The sequence below is a fragment of the Ischnura elegans genome (assembly GCF_921293095.1).
Source record: "Ischnura elegans chromosome 13 unlocalized genomic scaffold, ioIscEleg1.1 SUPER_13_unloc_1, whole genome shotgun sequence".
Lineage (NCBI taxonomy): Eukaryota > Metazoa > Arthropoda > Insecta > Odonata > Coenagrionidae > Ischnura > Ischnura elegans.
Genome location: NW_025791657.1, coordinates 11,350,404 through 11,373,486, shown reverse-complemented (window position 1 = coordinate 11,373,486; position 23,083 = coordinate 11,350,404). Strand labels below are relative to the sequence as shown.

General features: G+C 38.0%; 1 protein-coding gene across 1 annotated transcript; it reads left to right on the top strand.

Annotated features, from left to right (window-relative positions):
• Nucleotides 1-524: 524 nt before the first annotated feature.
• On the top strand, nt 525-22,859 carry LOC124172064 (zinc finger protein 2 homolog). The gene is made up of 7 exons (XM_046551471.1): nt 525-556; nt 5,102-5,254; nt 9,238-9,405; nt 12,912-13,031; nt 18,023-18,095; nt 20,426-22,293; nt 22,453-22,859. Exons 2-7 carry the CDS (start codon nt 5,198-5,200, stop codon nt 22,558-22,560), a joined length of 2,394 nt encoding a protein of 797 aa, XP_046407427.1. The 5' UTR covers nt 525-556; nt 5,102-5,197; the 3' UTR covers nt 22,561-22,859.
• Nucleotides 22,860-23,083: the final 224 nt, after the last annotated feature.

The following is a 23,083-nucleotide window of genomic DNA, read 5'->3' as shown; positions in this document are numbered from 1 at the left end:
GTGAAATGTCTGCTTAAGCCATTTGTCTTAGCTATAACTGGGCTTTGTCTCATTATTGCCTTGTCTTTGTTTTAAGCCACCTTCCTCCTTCATTTCAATGAAGGATCCAGCTCTAACTCTTGTGGAACCTCTTTATAAGACTGAGTAACAAAAGATGAAGACAATTCAATGTACAGTGGAACCTCGATCTATCGTTCCAGCTGTTTTACCTTTGCTCTAAGTGACCAAAACTCTCATTCAAACCGCATGCCCTTTGTGATATAACTCCCCCTCCTTAGATGAACGTTGATATTCTGGAGTTTGATCTGTGAGTGGCAAGAATCTCATGACTACATTGGCCAGCTGAAGTGGTTTCAAGCAAAAGAGGATTTTTTATTATCGAATTAGGTTCTTATTGTTTTCCTTTTATTGAGTGAAGCCCATTATTCTCTTCTAGTTTCATGTGAAAGACGAGGACGAAGGTAACCTCAGTGAAGGGAATTATCCTGTGCTGTACACATCAGATCCAACAGGAATTTCAACTGATGTGTCAGATCCATTAGCCACTGATGAATTGGTGAGTTCACTAGTGCCTTGTACAGTTCTATTTTTCTACTGCACAATATCATTCCTTTGTGGAATATTCCCAACACTTCTCAGCAGAAACAGAAACCATTCTCCCTCACCTGATCAATAATGACCAACTACAGAATAATTTCTCGAGTGAGTCATTTAAAATTAATTATTCGTAATAATGAATGGTTTTTTTTTTGCTAAAGTGACACTTCAAATTTGTTTACTAAGCAAGTGAGCACACTGTCTTCACATTGGTGAGCAGTTATTGTTCTCTTGATAATATAATATAAAGTTTTCACTTCTGTTCATGACAGAGTAGATGTGTGATTAGGAATTGAGAGTTAAGCGGAGTACTGTTGAGTTTGGAACAGTTTAATAGCATGACCATGACATCATGATGCAGCTGCGAGCACGGTCTAACAACATAGCTTGTTCCTTATGAGAGATTGATATTCACAGGAATCAGATCAGATTTGGATATTTTGATGAAAGTGAACAGGAGTTTAAAACAAGGACTAGGGATTTGTCCTTATTTACCACTTTTGTATGGGGTGTTGTACGTTTTGCAATTCAAATGGATTACCAAAAGACGTCAAAAGTTAGTGACATGAACTAATTTTTATATACTTTGACTCAATTTTCTGCTGCTATTGTTCATAGTCTTGAGACCCTTCCACTATGAATGTAATATTTTGCTTATTGTTAGATATTTATTAGACATTTTTGGACACACTCATCTTATCTTTCATTCCTGGCATAAGGCAGGAATACCCATCATTTTGGTAAAATGACTGAGCTGAGTCCACAGTAGTTTGTTCTATGTTTTTGCCCCTCCTTGGATCTGGTATAGCATTCCATATTCACTAACATTTAATCCGGTGGCTACTTTTTTCGTGCTTCACAAAGTACGAGCTAGTGTTAGCATCTGAATTATCTCTCGCCGACTGCCTGCTGTCACCAGTTTTTCTTTTAGTAGCCCCACTAGCACATCCATATCACTTGCTTTATCAACAACTTTTGAATCATGCTCTGGAAGGAAATCTTTATCCAATAGTTTGCTAGCCTTTTTGTTCAGAGTAGAAGTTGCAACATTCAGTTACCTTTAGGAGACATTGATTTGCTGTGAGATGCAACTGCATGGAGTTTCAAAGGAGACACATCCATTTCCTTGAACAATGAATTAATTTCCTCCAATACTTTTCTTTCGATGAATCTTTGTCAAAATCTACAATGCTATCATCACTGCCAGCAATTGGGATTAGCTCTTAAATGCCACAGTTTTCTTCAATATGTATGGTGTATGTATTTATCCACTTTTTCTCTTCATGAATCACATATCTTTTGTCCCGGAATTTCTTTAAACAGTTTCTAGTATGCTACTTATCATGAATGAAAATGCTGGTGTTACTTTTTGTAGTGATTTACTCCTTTTTTTCTATGACATCTAAATGGATCACAGGAAATTATTTGATACGTTTTATTTTTTTCTAAAAAGTAGGTTTTTTGGTTCTCACAATTACTCAAAGGAAGTCCAGAACTTATTCCATGCCTGAGTTCAATCATTTGTCTTTAAAATGTACTTAATTTTTCAAATTTTAGGAGATTCACTTAGTGAAGCTAGTTTATGGCACTCTGTACCTCTAATTGTAAGTTCTCCTCTACTACAGTTTCCTCGTTCTTGATAGTGGGCCATTATAAAGACATCAGCCTGAATGATAAGTCAGTATATGAAAGTGGAAAATTATTGTTAACTGAGAAAGAAATAACAAATTTTGTCAAAATATTTTCCTTAAGGTTTACATACCTAATTTCTAGAAATGGACACAAATATTAACTACAGAACTTATTGGAAAAAACTTGATGTTCACACCGCCAAAGTTGGAGGGCAACTGGGGAAGACAAAGGGCAAACAATAGCTGCATCCTGAGAGAAAACCTACTTTGTACGAATGGTGAAAGTGGCAGGGCTTACTCAGCTCATTTTCGCTTTCTGTTCAATGAACCCTGTTCAGGTCTAAAATATGTGGTTACATTGCTGCCATATTCCAATGTAATATGATATTTTTCCCAGCTCCACTATGAAGTTAAAAAGTATCTTTTCTTCAAAGAAGATACAGCAACAAGTTAATGTCTAATCCTCATTAGAGTAACTGCTTGTCAAGTTTAGACTATGTACCTTCTCACATAATTTTTATAAGTTGCACAACATTCATTGAGTGAAACATATTCGTGAAGTTTTTGTCTATACAAAATGGAGAAAATTAACTTGTATTCACATGCATCTAGTATTTTGATGTGTTCTATAAAGCAAAAATCAAGGTATCCCCAGCAATGATGGCTAAGTGCTATGAATTCCTTAAAATATCCTGTTTCAAAAGAGTATTTTTCTTATCGGGAGAAAAACAACCTGCACATAAAGAATGGTTTAATGTTGGAACTTTTTATGTGCAAGATTCATGTCATAAATATTTACTTAGATATAACAGTTAACACAAGCATTTCATCACACTTGAAGTAGAACCCAACACTGACTGCCAGAGTTGTGAAAATGGATTAAATAATTTTTTAACAACAAAACAAGCAAAAAGCCATGAATTTTACTTTTATAGGTGGTGGGTCATACCGTAAGTAATATGCATTTGAAAAAATAATTTAGCTTTATTCAAATATTGCCTCAGGTCAAACTTTGATGTTTTATTGAACCATATTTTTTAGGCAAAATTTTCTAAAATCTTGTAAAACATTTGAGTTTAGAGAATATCCTATATCCCTTAGGGTATTCTTCAATTAGTTTTGGAATCCTCATGACTTCTATTGTAAACCTGTAGTTTTTCATTGTGAATCAGATGAAAAATATGGCTGAGACAAATTATCTCCCTCTGTAGGTACTATCATTTGCAAAAGTCATGTAAAAAATCGAGCAAATTAAAAAGTAGAATATTAATGACATTAGCTTCCTTAATGTTGACAAACAAACATTTATCACACTATGGCGGAACAAAACCATGGCTTTGGACTTACTTATCAATGCTACTTTTAGTCTACAGTTGTTAAGGCGTATGATGCGAGGTCATCATTGTCTAGATCTTCTATTTAATCATCCAAATATAATAGTGTTGTCTTTTTCCTCTACCAAGTTCTCTTGTGCCATTGTTATGACTACATACATTGTTGGTTCATTGGTTCTAGAGTATATTGTGTCTCTCACAGTATGCAGTTTTTATCCTATTCCATGCATAATATCTCTTTACATTTAGGTTTCTTCATTCTTAGGATATTTTTCAATTGCTTTTTGGAATCCTCATGACTTCCATAGTAAACCTGTAAATTTTCATAAAGAATCGGGTGAAAAATATGGCTGAGACAAATTATTTCCCTCTGGAGTTACAAATGCCTCTGCAGAAGGCATTCATTGAAAAACTGTGGTTTCACCCAAACCTTAAAATGTTGCAAAGGAACTATAAGAGATAGACGAGAAATATTTTACACTGTTTCATTCCTACATGGAAGGATGAAAATTGCAAAGTTTCATCAAAATCCGAGTTGGTGGGTGTCATGCCTGGATGAGCTGACATGGAATGACCCAAATATGATTTCAGCTCCACTTATCCGGTTTTACTGCTCGGCAACTCCACTCAAACAACCCTTCTTAACGAATGTCCTGCAAAAATGCTCCATAGGAAGGGGACTGAAGAGCCCCGTTGGGTTCAGTGGAGCAGTAATGCCAAGGCAAAAACTCAACCATCTTGAAAAAGTTGAAGGTTGAATGAATATTTATTTTCCAAACAAATCTTCTTTACCCATATGAAAGGTTAGCAGAAGAAAGTATTTTTAATGTCAGGCAGGTGAGATGATAATTTGAGGTGTTGCTGATGGAGTATTCAGAATATAATTAGGAGTTTTTTCCCTCCTGCTTTATTTCTTTATAGCTTTCTTTGTGAGGCAGGCATGACTGTAGTTGGACCCCCTGGTGGCACGAAAAACCTTTTGAAAAATGTGTAAAATTACTGCAAAAATGCAATTTTAATGCATAATTTTATTTTTACTTACACACAAAACAAATAATTAATAAGAAATGTTTAATTTTATAGAAAAAAACAATGAATTTGACTTTGATTTTGGACAATGAAACCTTCTTTCATACACCAATCTAACACGTATACTTTTGACCGTAAACAGGCAACAATGCGAAATATCCGCTAGAATATTTCACCTCTTTCAAAAAGCATTCATCCAAATTCTACTTTTAATCCACAGATTCTATCAAAATCATGCTCGAATGTTTTATAAATGTTTTTTTTTATAAATCCAGGATTTGTTGAAAAAAATGAGGTAACTAGAACGTGGAGGATATGAAGCTTTAAAATTAGTCAATCACAGCGAAGAAACCTATCCAGAAAATAGTTCTAGAAACCGCCGCCAATCCGCCAATGGTCAAATAAGGGGTTCCAACTCCGGATCACCCATGAGGCAATCCCAAAAACCTTTGGTGTGGTTTTTGAACTTGTTGAACTTTAATAGATACTGAATACCTTGTGCATTGACAGGCCGTCAAAGGTTGTGCGGAGGCAGATGGACCTGAAGGCAATCTTCCCGAGAAGCAGCAATCTCAGGAAGACGATGAGGAGGAGAGCTTCTGTCCAATGCTGGAGAGCGATTTGGATGAAGGGGATGAATGCAGTGATGCCGGAACCAAGGTGGTGAGTATGGGATACTCCCTGATTGACACAGTTTTTATAGTAGACTAAGTACAGCAGACTCGCGATAATCCGGCTGCGGATTATCCACGCATGATTTTCACTCTCCCTCAGTATTTAATGAAATAAAATGCATTTGGATCCGATAATATCCGATCCGAAAGATCCGGCTCCGAGAATCAAGGATCCGATCCGAATCCGGATCAGAAAAAAATCCTGGATCCGTTCATCCCTGATTAAAAGCATGGTGTTACAGTTGCTATTAGTGTCCATACTTTTTCTTTGGCAGAAAGACAGTTCTGTAGATGATTACAGGGACTGAAGAGGGGCATGTCGAGTGACAGAAAAAGGAATGCATACAAGGAGGTTGTAAATATAACAGATGCCCGATTATCTGGCTGCAGTATCTGTGTTGTGGATTATCCGTGCATGATTTTTACTCTTGCTCAATATTTTTAGTGACCTTTATAAAAAATAAAATTGGATGCAAAATCATTGGAATAACTTCATTAACACTAGGATACACCAAGCATATTACTTCTGTTAGAATCCCCTTCGAAATGGAAGCAATAGTGAGCTAGCTGCATTCACGGGAGTACCGTGTTCCTGTTTTCCTAGCCTTGCAGCGCACCACTGCGCTCCGTGATCATGGATACAAGTCCCGCTGCAATTGCAAACAGTTAAACTTGTGCCAGATGCGACTACGGGGCGTGATGCCTGACAGTGTAACTTCAGACATCTAGCAGTGGTTTTAAAGCATTATTTCAAACTAATTTGCTGTTTCCTTGATCACATAGCCACGAATGTATGGTTTTCACAACCAGGCCTTATATAGAGCATTAAAAACACGAGTACAACCATGTTATCACTGCTAAAAAGATCCCGAACTGGCAAAGAAAGCTCTCAATGTGTCCGGGTAGCACTTTTAAATAGTGGAATTTTGTCATTAATAATAATATATTTTCTGTTTTCTGTAAATTATGAACATTGCAATACATTGAAGTGAAAGTTTGGGTTATCCGTGTTCTCCGATTATTCGTGCCGTCTCTTCCCATCATTTGTATGTCCCCTTTTGCGTTTCCTTATGGCTGCATGGATAGCAACCAAAGCAGATACTAAGGTGCATAGCATGTGCCCAAGCCCCATAGTGCAACTTTTGGTTGCGTCTTGACACATTTTTTGCGACATTATCTCATTACCCTTTGTTACATCACTTCGCTTAACTTGTGATAAACCTGCCACCAAGGCACACCTCTTCACCTCTTGCTCAAAGATGAATGAAACATTTAAATCCTATTTGATCAAGGAGGTTGTTAATATCTGGAGGTTAAGATATGCATTGGATTAAGTACTATGCAAATGTTAGAGATTTTCTAAAACATTTTTTCCTCCATTAGATATGATGTCTAATCATAATTTAAACGGCAAAAGTAAAATATTTCGAAAAAACCTTCTCGGCTTTAGTGGTTTAAATGAAAAGTGGAAATTTTTAAGTGCATGAAAACGTGACGGATAAGTATGAATGCTGGGAAAAGCCCATGTGACATCATTTTGGTTCTGGCTGCCACCAAGTGAGGCCACCTTTGTGCAAGGCTATGAGCAGTGCCACAATGCAGGCTGCTAGAAGGTAGCACTTGGCTTGATTAAAGATTATTAATACCCTATCAAACGAAGGAAACTTTCCAACCATAGGCAATTTTAATAGGTGGTTAGTAAGGGAGGTTTCCCTGAGCTCTGTGCCACATGCATGCGTTTCAAATGAGGTTAAAATTGACTGTGAACATTTGTCTAAATAGGGATTTTTAAAACAAAATAATTTTTATACATATTATGAATACGATAATAGTGGGTAAAGAATCACAATCAATGCCTTACATTTTCTTTGATGAAGGAAACTACCCTATTGAAGAAGCCTTGGAATTATACTCACAAGGGGAGACCACGTAAACAACATATTTGGGCTTTTCTATCCCTCAATATTAACACTGTTATATGGGAAAAATAGGCTCCGTTACATCACTATGAACAATTTGCCATGGACGATATACAGTATCCTTGATGTATTGTGTAGCAGCTTTGTTTGTTTTCCTTCCAGACACACAGCACAAATATCTTTATCCTTTTCAGCACTGCTCAACCCATTAACAAACTTATCTAATATTTCCATGTTTTCATAACTAAGAAGAGCCCACCTTCTATGCTTATGTACAGTACTTGAAGTTGCTGTTTAAGTATTCCCTATTCCATGTTTGTCATTGTCTTTTTTCTTAGACGTCATTAGTTTCCAAGGTGGCTTATTGATTGTGTCAATTTGATTTATTCCTAGAATTCTTGATAATTTACTGAATGTAGTGTAGATGAATGGGAGGCAAGCCCTCACAACTGGTTTCCCTTTTTTTGTTTTTTGTTCTATTAACACGTTCCGGACGGATGACGAAGATTCTCGTCATTTAGGCGCGTCAACCTAAATGATTTTGAAGCGTACAATACGTATTCGTTTTCAGTTGTTGTTCGTTGTTCATAATGAATTTATACATCATAATGTTTGATTGGGTAAAGTTATATTCTAAAAATAAGCTTTTCAACCAAAGGCATTACGCCCTTATAGGCCCATATTCCCAGAATCGGTGTTCCTAGGAATTTAAATACCCTGGTATGCAACGTGTTAAGGGTTGACATGTTTTCATCATAGGGTTTCTTAAGAGCAGGATGGATGTCCCTTTCACTGTATATCCATTCTGCCGAAACGATTTTTGAAGGTGTTTCAAAACACTGGGTAGGCTCTCTTCATTGGCTCTGGTTAAGGCGGGCTGAATTAAATTTTCAGCATCCCGTTGGATGGGATGGTGATGACTCTGCCCATTCAAATAGAGATTTATATGAGTGGGCTTACGGTATACCCGGCGGTCCAGTCATCAGCCATCTTCTTGATGTATTAGAATTTCAGGGAACGGCAGACATCCATTTTTCTTTTTCTCCATTGTGAACTCGATTTTGTGGTTTTTTCTATTCATGTTATGGAGGTTAACTGATGGGCCTTCGGCCCATCTGGCCAAACAATGAATGTGTCATTCATGTAGCGGTTTCAGTACGTAGGCTGTTGCTGGTCACTGGGTTGTCTTCTCCTCAAAATCCTCCATTAAAAATGTGCTATGGCTGCAGTGATGTTAAGACTACATCCAATGTGGATGCCTTCCAGCTGCTCAAAGAATTTTCCATCTTTCGTGAAGTATTTTGTTATCAATACCGGAAGAAATAGTTCTACGATATTGATTTAGAAGGGCATACTCAGGAGCTGAAGCATGTGTCCAAATAGAAAACCCTTGTAGAGATAGGTAGAGAGGGTCAAAGCTCATCATGATGTCACTCTTTTGTTGACCATGCAGATGAATTGTTGGTCCATCACTCAATGCCCTGAGGACGATGGCAGAGCTAGCCATTGAAACGTTGACTCTGACTGAACAGCTCACCTGATGACAAGGCCGTATCCAGAAAATATTTTCAGGGGGGTTTATGGAATAATAGACAAACATAAAATATACATTTTTATTGTAAACCCTTAAAGGAAAATATGAAAATATTATTATAAAATTTAATTTAGCCTTCCAGCTTTTTTTTGCAGCGACCAAATGAATTAACTCCTTGGTGTCGATGTCAATTCCACGGCCCATAAGTCACCTACCTCTCTTCTAATTCACAGCACTATTATTTCACACACTGCACTACAACTACGCACACTGCACCTACAAATTTGCTTAGATAATTATTGACTTAAGTCGCATTGAACTACTAGATGTCCGTGCGCAGCTATGTAATATCGTCGTGTGAGCACCAAGCAAGCATGAAGTATCTATTTAATTTTTTTCATTTTGGGGAGGATCAATCCCCCTTGATCCCCGCCCTGGCTACGGCCTTGCCTGATGAGAATGACTCATTTGTTAATTTTGATGTAGATGACTTGTTTACCACTTTTACTTTCTGCACAGATCATCAAAGAGGAGGAGGCAGCTGATGACAGTGCGGGATCTTCTGCTGGCACAAAAGAATGTATTCGAGATGCGATTGAAGAAACTTCACAGTTTGCATGCTCCGTTAAAATGACTGAAATATACATTCCTGTGCCAGACTGCCAATTACCCAGAGCCAATATTGTGGTAAGTTTTATTCTCATCTAGGAGCAGCATGGCCTTTATTTGAGTAAAATTCTTAGTTGTATGACAAAATTAGGATTGCGTTGAGTGTATGTATGCGTTTGTATGGGATGTCACCCTCAAATGTGCGAGTGTCTGTTGTGCAACTTTTCCAGTTGTACAATATATTGCAAAACCATTGAGATCTTTATCTATTTTCATGTAAATCAATCTTTTTTGTACAACATCACTATTCTTCTGACGGAAAAGTGTTTCATTCCAACGAGTACTCCAGTGGTGAACTTTATTTTGTCTACTTTCAAGGTAAAAGTCTTTGCTATGTCAGAGAGCCTAAACACGAATCTTTTTCACCTGATTAGATCCTTGTTGTAAAATCCTGCTAATTTTCTCATAGAAAGGTGATGCTTCCCATTCCTTTAATTATGTTTTGCTCTGGTTGAAACCTTGCATCTCTATTAATTCCATTCTTTGAGAGTCCAATTCCAATCACCTCTTTGTTGAGCCGATCCCAATATATATCTGCATAGATGAAAGATATGGCTTCATTAATCAGAATGGCGTAATTATATGCGATACAGTGGTTGGCTACTGTAGATCCCTCAAGGTATCTAAGTCTTATGCAACGTTTGTGCTCTGATATCTTGGTTTAAATAGTTATTCCAGTGTCACCAATGTGTATGTCTCCACACTCATGAGGCATGTGATAGTAGTCGCCAGAGGTCTTTAACCCTTATATGCATTCGCTGCACCTTAGCGGTGCTCGTGGTTTTAAAATTGGTGTAAAAATTTACATTCCGATGGAAAGATGATGATGATGAAAGATTTAGATGTTCAAAGACTCTCGTTAATACGAACAACGTTATTACGAAGTACTCGTTTTTACAAAGAAAATCGTTGGACTCAACGAAAAGGCCTATCCTGGCTATAGGAAAAGAAACTTTATTACGAAATTTTCGTTTTTACGATATTACGAGCCTCAGTCCCGGTTCTGGCGGTTACAAAATTAACTTTATTACGAAGTTCCACGCATAAGCTACGGCATTTAGATCGATATTCACTACGCTAAGTTTTAATAATCACGCCACGTTTAAGTTGTCCTCGTGTACTGTGACCGAGAGCGTCATTTATGGTATTTCTTCAACATTCGCGCAACGATATACCATAAGCTTCATTCCTGGGGGGTCATGGTGACAGACTCATTACAGCTCGTCAATTTGATGTACAGTTAGTGCTCTTCCTACGCACATTCGATTTACGAATTTTTAGGTATGACAGCATTAAAATTTGGAATTTGGCGCCTTTTGATTTGGCCGTTTTACGCCGTGCGGCGTAGAGGAAATCGTACTCTGGGCATAATCTGAACAAAGTATCATTCATTCCGGTGTGAAGTTAGGAACTGACTAGCGTTTCGCCCGTTGTTCCTTGCCGCGGAGAATGATTTTTTCGGCTCCGGCTGCGTTGCTCGCCCTTTTAGTTCACTTCTTCACAATCGTGAGTTAGCGCATGATTTTTGTGAAGTGTTGCATTGTGCAGGATAATCGTACTCCTCAATGCCTTCCATACAGTACGACCGGTCCGATGACGGCACAATAGGAGGTGCGTATAACATTTCTCCAGCACGGTTTGCAGCCAATCGCTGTCCCCCAAACGCACCTCACATTATCGCCTAGTCTTATAACGTCAAATGCAAACAGAGCAGCGAAATAAGCCTGATCCACTAAAACATGCCTTTTCTTCGAATCCCCAAAACAGGTGATTCTTCCGCTGGGTCCTTCACGCTTGTCGTCCTTTTCGTCTCCTTTCTTCACGGAAGCCATTATAGGCGTTTCACTTTCTCACCTGGCAACGCTGCCCCAACCTAGACTATTCTGCCAGTCATCAGACAACTCTCGGCGGCCGGACCGTGGGTTTATCAACTTAGGACCAAGGTCGTGGAACGCATCGAGTTCGTAAATGGTACTTACTGTGTTCGGGAGGATGTCAACCCTCGATTACGTCATGCCGCATGCCGAAACTGAAACGAATTTTCCTGTTTATATATATTTCCGCGTAATTCAATCGCATTTATCATCCACGGAGTTTTCGACGATTCCTGAAAGACTCGTTCATACGAACTTCGTTATTACGAATCTCCATTTTATAATTGGAAATAGTGGAAAGAAATGAAAGAGCGAAAAGAGAATTGGTGTCAAGACCACCAGCATCTTTCGCCAACATTGAGAATGTTGAAACATCTAGGTTGGTGAAGCTGGAAGAACAAAATATACAACCCCTGGGTTGCCAGGCGACGATGTTTGCTTGCTGTTGCTGAGTCATCAAGTGTATTAACCCTTTCACTACCATCGGGCCGATATATCTGCCCTCGCTGGTAGAGCGAAAAATGCCAGGGGCCCAAATGGGGAGCATGCACAATATTTTTTTTAAACTGGAATAAGAAGGCCTCTACCTCAAATGTACTTGCCGAAAATTTCGCCTATGAATAATGCTTCTCAGCTGAGTTATGAGTCTTTAAAAATTGATCTTCATCGGCTGCTTGAAAACAAGACGTCATCGGAGCGTGACGTCACGGCACGGTATCCACTGATGACACAGTGAGGAAGTGGATAGAAAATCGATCTACGAGGGCTCAAATGCAAATTTGGCGAAAATAATTGCTGTTGCAACGACAAAATGCAGACTGTGAATATTTTGGGTTGCCAAGGCGTTGTTGAAATAAATAAAGGGGATTGTTTGGGGAGATTTGGAATGAAATAAAAATTAGCCACCATAAGGGAATCGAGCTAAAGTAAACTGAAGTATTTTGGTTTCTTATATCCCTCTTGAGTCAATTTGTCATTTTAGGAACTACTACACAGCTCAACGAAGATTTTTACTTTGATATCTTGCATTCAATGCTCTACCACTCTAAGACTCTCTTTAGCGAAGTGAATGGTGTACCGTGCGATGACGTCAGGAGGCGTTTCAGGTCACGTGACTTCAAGCGATATTCGATCATTTTTAATTAGCAATTATTGACGTAAGCAGAGTACTAGGAGAGTTTTGGCTCATATATTTGGACTCGTGAGAACATTTTCTATTCAATGAGACTAACTATCATGATGAACAAATTTCATGCATGTTCCCCATTACTTCACTTTTTTCCTGATTGTGGCCTTTTCAATGGCTGTAATTTATGTAAACCCCCATAATCTATCTATGATTATAAGATGTAAATATATCTTAAGAATTGGGAAAAAATCTATACGTATTAAATAAAATTGAGTAGCTGTAAATTTTTTTAAATCTGAAATGATGCTAATTTCAGAAAATAGCCTTGGCAGTCTTCGTACATCCCACTTGAAATTGGCTGGCAGTGAAAGGGTTAAGTTTGGTCATAAGAATCTCAGGCATCCACAGTTTCGACCAGCTTGAGTGGTCTCTGGAGTAGAACATGGTTCTATTATTATGGATTAGAGATGTTATAATTATTATATAGCTTTCATTGAGTGGCACTCAACATTCCCTTTTAGTTTAATGAGAAAGAGGAGAAGGAAGAGCTCCTCAATGAGGAGAATTATCCTGCATTTATCTCACCGAATGCAGTTGGCACCTCAAGTGATGCTGTGGACCCCCTGGAAGTTGATGACGAGGTAAGTGCACTTTTACCATGTTAAGTTTTTCTGTCTCAAAAATTCATTCCTCTCTGGAACCTTCAAGACAACATTCAGTAGAAGCACTCATTTTTTGTCTCACATGGTAATGTAAACTGTCCCTTTTGTTCATTACCTACATGTTTGAATTTTGCTCCTGAAAAAGCAGTAAAATGCATTTTTTATTGTAATTTTCTGATGATAATGTCATAAATATATCAAACTATTGTTCGCTCTGACTTTTAAATTCTGCGTTTGGATTTGAATAATGTTTATCTGGGGAGAAAAGAGGGGTGCATGGGAGTGTTAAAGTGACCTTGGCTTATTCTGGAAATGATCCTCGCTCTCTTTTACTTCTATGGCACTTTATTCTTCGCAAACATTCTTCTTTTACAAACAGGACTCTCCAGCCTAAACACTCTCCATGTCCCTCGGCTCACTCGACTCAACTGTCCTTATGGCTTCTCGATGCATCCCCTCAAGCCACCTCAGTTGGTTCACGGTCACTCCTTCAGGTGGCAGCATCTCCCAGGGGGGGGGGGGGGGGACACACCGCCTGGCGGCGTAACAAGAGTTAATCTGAGTAAATCCCACTTAACTCATGGGGCTGGGTCTGAAAACTTTGCATGGTTGGCACTTGAAGGAACATGAATCCTTTGCATTCACAGTACCAAGAGCTTCGGCTCACATATCATCGCCACAAGGCCACCTCACACGATGGCAGCGGGAACCAGAATGAAGTCACGTGGGCTTTTCCCATCATTCAGACTTAGCTGTCACACTTTTGCACACTTGAAAATTTTTACTTCATTCAATCCCAAAAAATAGATATTGTCATATTAAAACCCAAAAGTGTTAAATGCGTACTCCAGAGGTATAATCTTTCGATTTAGGCAAAAAAAAAATAGGAAACCACCCTATTGCTGTTCAGATGATGGTGTAGGCCTAAGGTGTTACTGACCATGGTTAAGACCGTGGTTGGGTGAACAATTAAGTGAATGATTTTCTTAAATAAATATGGCGTCTCCTAGTTGTATATACTGTGAGTCCTCGTCTACGTCACCCCATTTAACGTCATTTCGCGATAACGTCACGAAAATTTTGAGACCGTCATTCGTTTATCGCACCTTTGCTTTGCGATAACGTCAGGTCTGGTCAGGTCTTTTAAATTTCGCGCGAGAAAAAATGCAAAGCGGCGGGCGTTGCAGGTTGTTCGTTTTGTGGGCGGTAATGCAGTCAGTCTGAACGAAGTGTAAAACGGTGTGTTTATTGTCAATTTCGATTACGTTTATAGCAAATTTTATGCAAAATGAATTCTTAGGTAGGTGCGCAAATGTTAAGTGCGTAAATGTCAAGTAAAGTTTTAGCAAATTTTACTTGACATAACGGTTTTCTGGAACCTGAAAAGTGATTTCTAGGAAATTTTCCGTGTAGAACTAGGAGTATTTGTCGTCACTTTTTCGCCGTTTTTTCAATAATCTTGGTTCCTGTAACTGCGACGATGTTTCAGCGATGATGATGCCCAGGTGACCACCATAGCGAAGCCGAAAAAACAAACGCGGAAAGATACAAAAATGGAGAAGTATGTACGTCGCTGCTGGTATTGCCGTCAATGAAGACAGGGACTCGTGTTTACGCCATAGTTTGGCATTCCCATCATAAGAAATGGCCCAAATATGATACTCTAACATTTTTTCGCGTAGGAATAGGGAAGTGCACTAATTTTTTTTTATTGCTGAATTGGAAAGTTTAGCCAAAAAAAGAAACATTAGTATAGTCACTTTTATTTTCTGCATCTGGGGTAAACACTTTAAAACGTTTTGAAAGTCGGAAAATTTCATGTTGCGCTGAAACACAGTGCCTCCATCTTGATTGAGATGTGACGTCACAAGGCAGTAGTCACCAGTGGAGTATCGCTGTATTCCGTCGCCTTCTTTAGCGCGGCGAGAGTTTCCGGGAATCGGTGGAGTTTGCTTCCTAAAAATGTCGTCTAGTACCGAAAACATGAATTAAAAATAGAATTATAAATGATTTTTTGTTCCAAATTTCATCTCGACGTCGAAACAAAAGCCTGGAGAAGATATTCATTCCCGTGCCTTAAGCACAAGCTATACGGAATAAATGGTTCAAGGCTGCTACTGACTCTTACCTATCGATGATATTCTGTTTTGAAGATCATTTGAAGGTATTGTAAGATCAAATTGATATTTATATTATAATAATTTACTTAATAGGTACCTCAGTCACATCAGAAAGTGTGTTGAGTCAAAATATAGCATCTTCCGCGTAGACCTACATAATTTATAAACTGAAAGTAGTTTGGTTAAAGAATTATGGCGCGACTGTTTTTTTACACGACCGGGCAAAATGCGTACTTTGCCCATGATATATGCATATATGATAACAAACGATTTTTGTTAAAGTTAATCTTTATTTGTTGAAATTAGTACATTTATAGGTGATACAGATATAAAGGTACACGGCAGGTCGCGCGGCGTAATTTGTATTCCACTGGTGACGGGTTCATCTTGCTGATCTAAAAAATTAGCTACAATACCTCGGACTTTGAAAACTCGCAATATAGGCAGTCAAAGTACATTGTAAGAATACACGAGACCATTATAGCCCAGAATGTACGTACAATGTCGAAATCCTTGGTTTTCAAAGATTGACGTATTTTATACGCCAGCGCGCCCGGTCCAGGGTTATCAACTTTTATTTCATCCTATTTGTTAGTTGAAATTATATTTCAGAATGGTTCTTTTAGCACAGCTACTGAGGTAAACTGGTAGGTACTGAGTACAAGGTACTGAGGTATGTACTGAGTAAGTAAACTCCCTTTGGAGTATTGTGAATTACACGTGTTCGAGATATATGGCATTTTATATTCGCTTTGTGTTCTTATTAATTATGCCTGTACGCATATTGTTGCTTGCCGCGAGCCTTTAATGGTATGTGCTCTTGCAAGAGTGGTTTTCATTTTTAATGTGGAAGTTGGTCAGTATAAGCAAAGAAAAAAATTAACATTTTAGCGCACACCAACCCTTGTAGTCATCGTATCTCGGCGTTTGTAATGACACTGCTAAAATACCTAAACGCCATAATGACGATAAAAAAATTGTCTCATGTCAATGATTGAACTATAATTAATGATAAACTAGACGCCGTATGATCACAATGAAGGCAACAAAAAATAATGCCATGACGTAGGCTTGAACCACTGTCCTTCGGATTGCATCTACTCCGTTAACTCGTGCACTCTACCGCTACACCAACCGACCCTTTGGAAATAAGTGGATATTTTGAATTTATATATATAACTTGTAAAAAGTAACGCATGAAAATTAATTAATTACAGCCTAACTAACGCCCTAATTGAAAAAGATGCAGCAAGGTACGCGGTCTCCCCTTGTTAGCCTTGACGTCTCGCATTTCTATGGAGCGTTGAACCTGTCCTCCTTATTCAAAAATTCAGTAACCATAAATACATCAAAGTTTGGTATACCATTTATAAATCGTTGGAATTTTCCTTCTCCCAACCAAGATTATCTTTTCTTGAACCCATCCTGGACAGCGAACCATTGCAACAACCAGCCAGCTCGGAAATAAGGCTAACATCCCATGATTCTAGTAGTGAAGGGCGAACGTTCCGGCCGGCGCGCCGGCCGCGGCCGCGGCGTGAATACATACGCAACGAATAAGTCTTGCAGTAAACGTCTGAAATAGGTTTATTAGTTTGACTCGGTTCTTACGAAAAAAGTTTTGGCATGATAAACGGCATTGTGCCAAAATATACCCAGCGAAAAATAAATGCCATCATGCATTTATTAAAGATTCAATGTGCTATTCGTACTACTCTTTCCAAACTTGAAGTTGACACGTAAATGAATATTAATATATTACGCAATGATGAAGTCGTTTACTCAAAAGAGAAGCAGCCACATATATAATCTGAAGATATTTTATGACAGCAAAAAACGGATACCCTCAAATTCTGTAATTTTTCTATGCAATAATAGTGGTAGAACTAAACGGTGTAGAAGCTGCCTTCTGCTACTGCCTTGTGACGTCACGGCCAATATTCAACATGGACACCCGTTTTCGCGGCCTTTGAATTTTTCCATATTTCAGACGGTCATCTCGAATCAACTATTCACTATTAGGATTTAAACTGTGGTTTTACGACATTATGTTATTCTGAACTCTAATTTAAAAAATGTGTTTGGTGCATTTGAAACACTAGTGCACTTCCCTATTGTGAGGTCTAGGAGCCGATATTCACTTCTAACAGTGTTTCTTATGGGATATTGTGCTTCGATTGACGTCATTTCGTTTATCGTCACATTTTTCAGGAACGGTAAGTGATGTTAAACGAGGACTCACTTTAGGTCCAAAAAAGAAGAATTGTTGCTTCGTTTACACAGATATTTACTTTACAAAAGGATTGCCCTGTGCCAAATTATAGCCTTTATTCTTTGCAGCACAGGAGTTATTACTGTTGAATAAAACCTTTGGGCTATGTCACGCATAAATTACTGGGATGACCCAACATAACCGACCGATTCTGGTCGCTTTCTCAAGGGAGTCTGATGTGTACCCACAGAAGTAATGAAGAATCAGGAATTATAACCTTTTTAGGGTTGGTAATGTTATTAATGTATATCGCTTCCATGGACAGTGGCTACTTTTCCATTGGGTAATGGAATTACTATCTGCTATAAAAGTAAATCTACACTCGGTATGAATCATTAGAAAATGAAGTCAACATAAAAATTGTATAAATGATTACATGAATGGCACAGTATTTAAGGCACAGTTATTCAATTTAGAATGAGAGTTATTCAAAAACTGTATCATTGTTGAAAGAAATTACTAAGTGTTCATTGCTGTATATGTGTGGATGATAGTTCTATGTTGTAAAAGAATCGTTTATTAAAATAATACTGATTCTTATGTGCATTCATGATTAATGAGTTGATTCCTACTTTCAGCCTTTGTTTACAGAGGACAAAAAACTGATCGGTAATTCTGAAATGACCAATGACTCTATGACTGAGTCTATAGGTGAGTAAACTCTAGGTCTTGCAATTATATGCGTAGAGAGGTTGTTGTAACTTTTTTGAAGGATGAAGAACCTAATTTAGTCATCCATGCGTAACTTTTGTTTAATTTAGTTTACATGTCACTTAAATATGAGAGAACGTTTATCTTTACATTTGTGTGGTCTGGATTTCTAATAATATTAAGTGTAATGTATTCTATAGAAATATTATAATTTCCTTCAACATTTATTTATAGTATAAGTCCTTTTAATGTAAAATATTTTGTTCTGCTGAAGTCGATCGATTTTTGACTTAGATTGGCTACTAAAATTTCATTTATATTTAGTGACATACTGCATTTATGGCAGTGAAAGATTCATATAAGATCTCCTCTCTAGTTCAGTCAATGATCTTCAACAAATGAGTTTTTATGACTGGTGTTATAGACAAAAATTTCTAATTATTAATGGTCCATTACTGGGGCTTAGCATGAGGTACCAGTGCCTGTACACTGAAGTCTGTATTTGTATAAACCTTTGGGTGGAATTCGGTGAAATGACTGTATGAAATCGTTACCCATTTCTTTTGGTAGAAATGAGATTTGTCCATGTTGAAATATACAACACCAGTAGTATTTTTCACCCATTTATGTACTACTCCACTGCCTATTTTTTGCCTAGTTTTGACACTCAAATGTCATTCTGAATTCTTTCCTGCCTGTGTCTACAGAAGGAAAACGCTTTCTGTGCTATGGGTAGCATAAGAATATTTGAAACCTCACTGTGCGGCGTTTTTTTTGGGGGGGTTGAGTTACCCTGGTTTTCTTTTTCTTCTTATTTGGGACCCAACCGTTCCCAAATGAGAAGAAAGAGAAAACCAGGGTGCATATTATTTAGATTATTAATACCATGGTATATTATTAATATTCTTTAAGCATTGTTGGATTTTAAATAGATTTCTAGCATTAATTACAGCCAAATTAGTGATCACAAGTTACTGAGAATGCAAGGCCAGAAGTGGTATTAGCATATTGAATTTATTAGCATGGACTTTGGAACCCACTCTGTCTTATTCATTTATTTTTGTGGGCTTGGCAACTGTGCTTGGTTAGGTTTAACGGTGAATCATGTCAGAAAATACTTTGTAACAGAAAGTAAGTAGATATATTATGGATTTCAGATATAACGCCAGAAGACAAATCAATGCAGCTAAGATGCAGCACAACTCAATATTAATAACTTAAGTGTAGCAGCTTGCTGTTATTGATAAAAAAATTATAATCCCTTATATTTCTATGTACTTATGTGGATCTCATCAGGAGGTTGATCAGGAAATGATTTAGATGGATATCATATTCAACCTGGAAAAATGAAATTGCTCCCATTATGACTTTTTAACTGTTATCCTCAAACGGACGAAAGTAGGAAATTGTTTAATTTGTAACAAATTTTATTTTTTTAATCAAAATTTCCATTTGATTGTAAACTAGACTTGATTCATGGTTGATGTATTCCTTCTTTTTCAACAAAAATGTGCTGTGAATTTCGAAATAAAAATGCATGAATGTGGCCTCTTCCATGGCATATGTGATATCAGTTGCTAAGTAATTTATGAAAAATATATACTTATTGGTGTCAAAAGTATTAGCTGCTAAAAGTAAACTGATATTGAAAAATCTGTAGCAACTTTAACATTCAAGAAATTATATTCCTTCAAGATTTTGGTAATTGTTGTTCTGTCACATAGGAGGATAAGGGCAACAGTATTTTCTCTTCAAGTATTTTCAAAAGAAAATTTTATGCCATTTTAAATATTAACTTAAGGAACATTATGATGTGTATAATCGATATGCACGGAACACACGTTTTTGTCGTTTAAATGAATATTTTTCAAAAGGGCTTGATTTTGTTTTTCTTCAGCAATTTTCAAGCTTGATATGACATAATTTTTGATGCCTGACTTTTCATTTTGGACAAAATTGTAGCAATATTGAAATGTCCAAAAAAGACCGACATCTGATCTACTTGCATAGGAGTGAAAGGAAAACATAATTCTCTCCTTAAGTTTTCCTAAATGAAAAATTATTGTAATAAAATATCAGTTTTTGGAACATTACAATATGCATAACACAAAATTACTGAACACACCTTTGTCTTTTGAGTGAACAAATTTTTATAGGGGACGATTTATTTTTTCATCGACAATTTCAAGATAGTTCTTATTGTGGATCCTGCATTTCCTTAAGGAACAGGTATAGGAATATGTATAGGAAGGAATAGGTTTCTATCTATCAAATGGTTTTTAAAAATTAGATCTGTGAGTCCTAGATTGTAATATGATTTTCTTTTCTAGGGCTGTCAACTCCTGACCAAGTGCTGGTAGAAACAACAGCAACTTCATACCTGCTGGAAGAAAGAAATGTATGGAATGACCTTAACGATGACTGTATAGGTTCATCAGCCTGTGTGACACACATTCAATCCAAGACTGTGGCATCCCCATGTTGGGATGGAACGAGTGTGATGGACAAAGATTTGAAAGAAAGCATTGCTCATCATGCTGATAAGGTACTGCCTAACTCAATTCCTGATGATGGACACAGTTATATGAAACACATTCCAGCATCTAGAAACAGTGGAAATGGAGTCACAATGAATGTTTTTGGGGGTAGAGGTGACGCACCAAATATCACTGATAGCCTTAGGTTAATCAGAGTAGGTGAAAGCAGAAGAAGTGGAGTTGAGGCGGTCAGGGGAGACAATGAAGCGATAAGTAATCGCTTCATTAAAAGTCCTAGAAATGGTAAAAATTCAAATGAAAACTTAAATTATTGCTCCCACTGCAGATATGGATTCAACACCAATGATGATCTGATCAAACACATGGAAATTCATTCTGGTACCAGCAATTTGGATCCTAATGATGAATCATCTATGGGAAAAGATGAGTCTTTTACAGTCCCCGCATCAAGAGAAGAAAGTAATAATTCTTGTGAGTCGTCCACCTCCGAGACATTGATGGGGTTGAAAAGGAAAAGACGAGGGCCGATGCAAAAAGTAAATACGCCTGTTTTAGAAATCTGTGGTGGAATTGGAGAGAGGAAAACTGCGGAACGAGTGGGAAGTTCTGATGGGGATGGAAAACCATACACGAAGAATATGTCCTCAGAGTCCACCACCTCTTGCGCGAGAAACCTCAGAAATGATGCGCTAGGAGGCGCAAAAGGAGGGCGTTTCAATTGCAGCGTCTGCAACAAGTCGTTCCGGCTGAGGAGCGGTCTTAGCAATCACATGCGTTCGCACAAGGAAAGAAAACGTTATCCGTGTACGATCTGCACAAAGTCTTTCGCTTCGAAGTCTCGCATAACCCAACACATGCGCACGCACACGAAAGAGAAGCCTTTTTCATGTAGTGATTGCGCGAAGTCTTTCTCTCTTAAATGGAACCTCATAACGCATTTGCGCACCCACAAGGGGGAGAAGCCCTTTTCGTGCAATTATTGCGCAAAGGCTTTTGCTAGTAAGGCGAAACTCATACAACATTTGCGCACCCACACAGGGGAGAAGCCTTTTTCTTGCAATTATTGCGCAAAGGCTTTCAGCATAAATGAGAAACTCATCCTACACTTGCGTGTACACACAGGGGAGAAGCCGTTTTCGTGCAATTATTGCTCAAAGGCTTACACTGCAAAAAATGCACTCGTCCAACACATGCATATGCACACAGGGGAGAAGCCTTTTTCGTGCAATTATTGTGCGAAGGCTTTCAGTATAAAGGAGAAACTCATCCTACACTTACGTCTACACACAGGGGAGAAGCCCTTTTCGTGCAATTATTGCTCAAAGGCTTACACTAGAAAAAATACACTCATCCAACACATGTATACGCACACAGGGGAGAAGCCTTTTTCATGTAATTATTGTGCAAAGACTTTCACTAGAAAGGACAGTCTCATCCTGCACTCGCGTGTACACACAGGGGAGAGACCGTTTACATGCGAGATCTGCAGCAAGTCTTTTGCCTCGAAGTCTCACATTACTAAACACATGCGCTCGCACACGCAAGAGAAACCATTTTCATGCAGTGATTGCGCAAAGTCTTTCTCTCTTAAATGCAGCCTCATGAAACATTTGCGCACCCACACAGGGGAGAAGCCTTTTTCGTGCAATCATTGCGCAAAGGCTTTCTCCAGAAAGGACAAACTCATCCAACACTCGCGTGTACACACAGGGGAGAAGCCTTTTTCATGTAAATTTTGTGCTAAGACTTTCACTAGAAAGGAAAATCTCATCCAACACTCGCGTGCACACACAGGGGAGAAGCCTTTTTCATGTAAATTTTGTGCTAAGACTTTCACTAGAAAGGAAAAACTCATCCAACACTCGCGTGTACACACAGGAGAGAAGCCTTTTTCATGTAATTATTGTGCAAAGACTTTCACTAGAAAGGACAGTCTCATCCAACACATCCATATGCACACAGGATAGAAATCTGTTTCATGTTATCACTAAATCTTTCAATAGAAAAGAAAGTCTCATCAACACTTGCGTACACACACAGACAAGAGACCGTTTACATGCAAGATTTGTGGCAAGTCTTTCACTTCGAGTTCTTCTCTCTCCAATCACATGCAAAAACACTCACGAGAGAAACCGTTTTTGTAGAGATGTGCAAACAGTATCCGCAAATGCTCAAATGCTAGAAAGTATTCCATATTCGAGATCTCGATTAATTATGCTACAGCTAAAATCTTGAATGCTTTGAATTTCGCACCATACACTGTCGCACGCACATTATTGGTATTGGCGAATGATAGCAACGATAGCAACTAAAAGTAAAATAATATCAATTACAATACGACATATTGGAAGTGAATTCACTTGAAGTTCACAATTCCATGGACATTTGACATGCACATGCATCATAAGTGACAACAGTTTGTTGCAATGAGATATAGATAGTTAGCGGAATGCAATCATCACAGAAAATTTCAAAAATAACTGTTGTGAC

Coding starts and splice junctions, on each gene's coding strand:
- LOC124172064 (XM_046551471.1), top strand. CDS start 5,198: ATGCTGGAGAGCGATTTGGATGAAGGGGATGAATGCAGTGATGCCGGA. Junction 5,255..9,237: donor GTGATGCCGGAACCAAGGTG/GTGAGTATGGGA, acceptor CTTTCTGCACAG/ATCATCAAAGAGGAGGAGGC. Junction 18,096..20,425: donor CTCTATGACTGAGTCTATAG/GTGAGTAAACTC, acceptor TTTCTTTTCTAG/GGCTGTCAACTCCTGACCAA.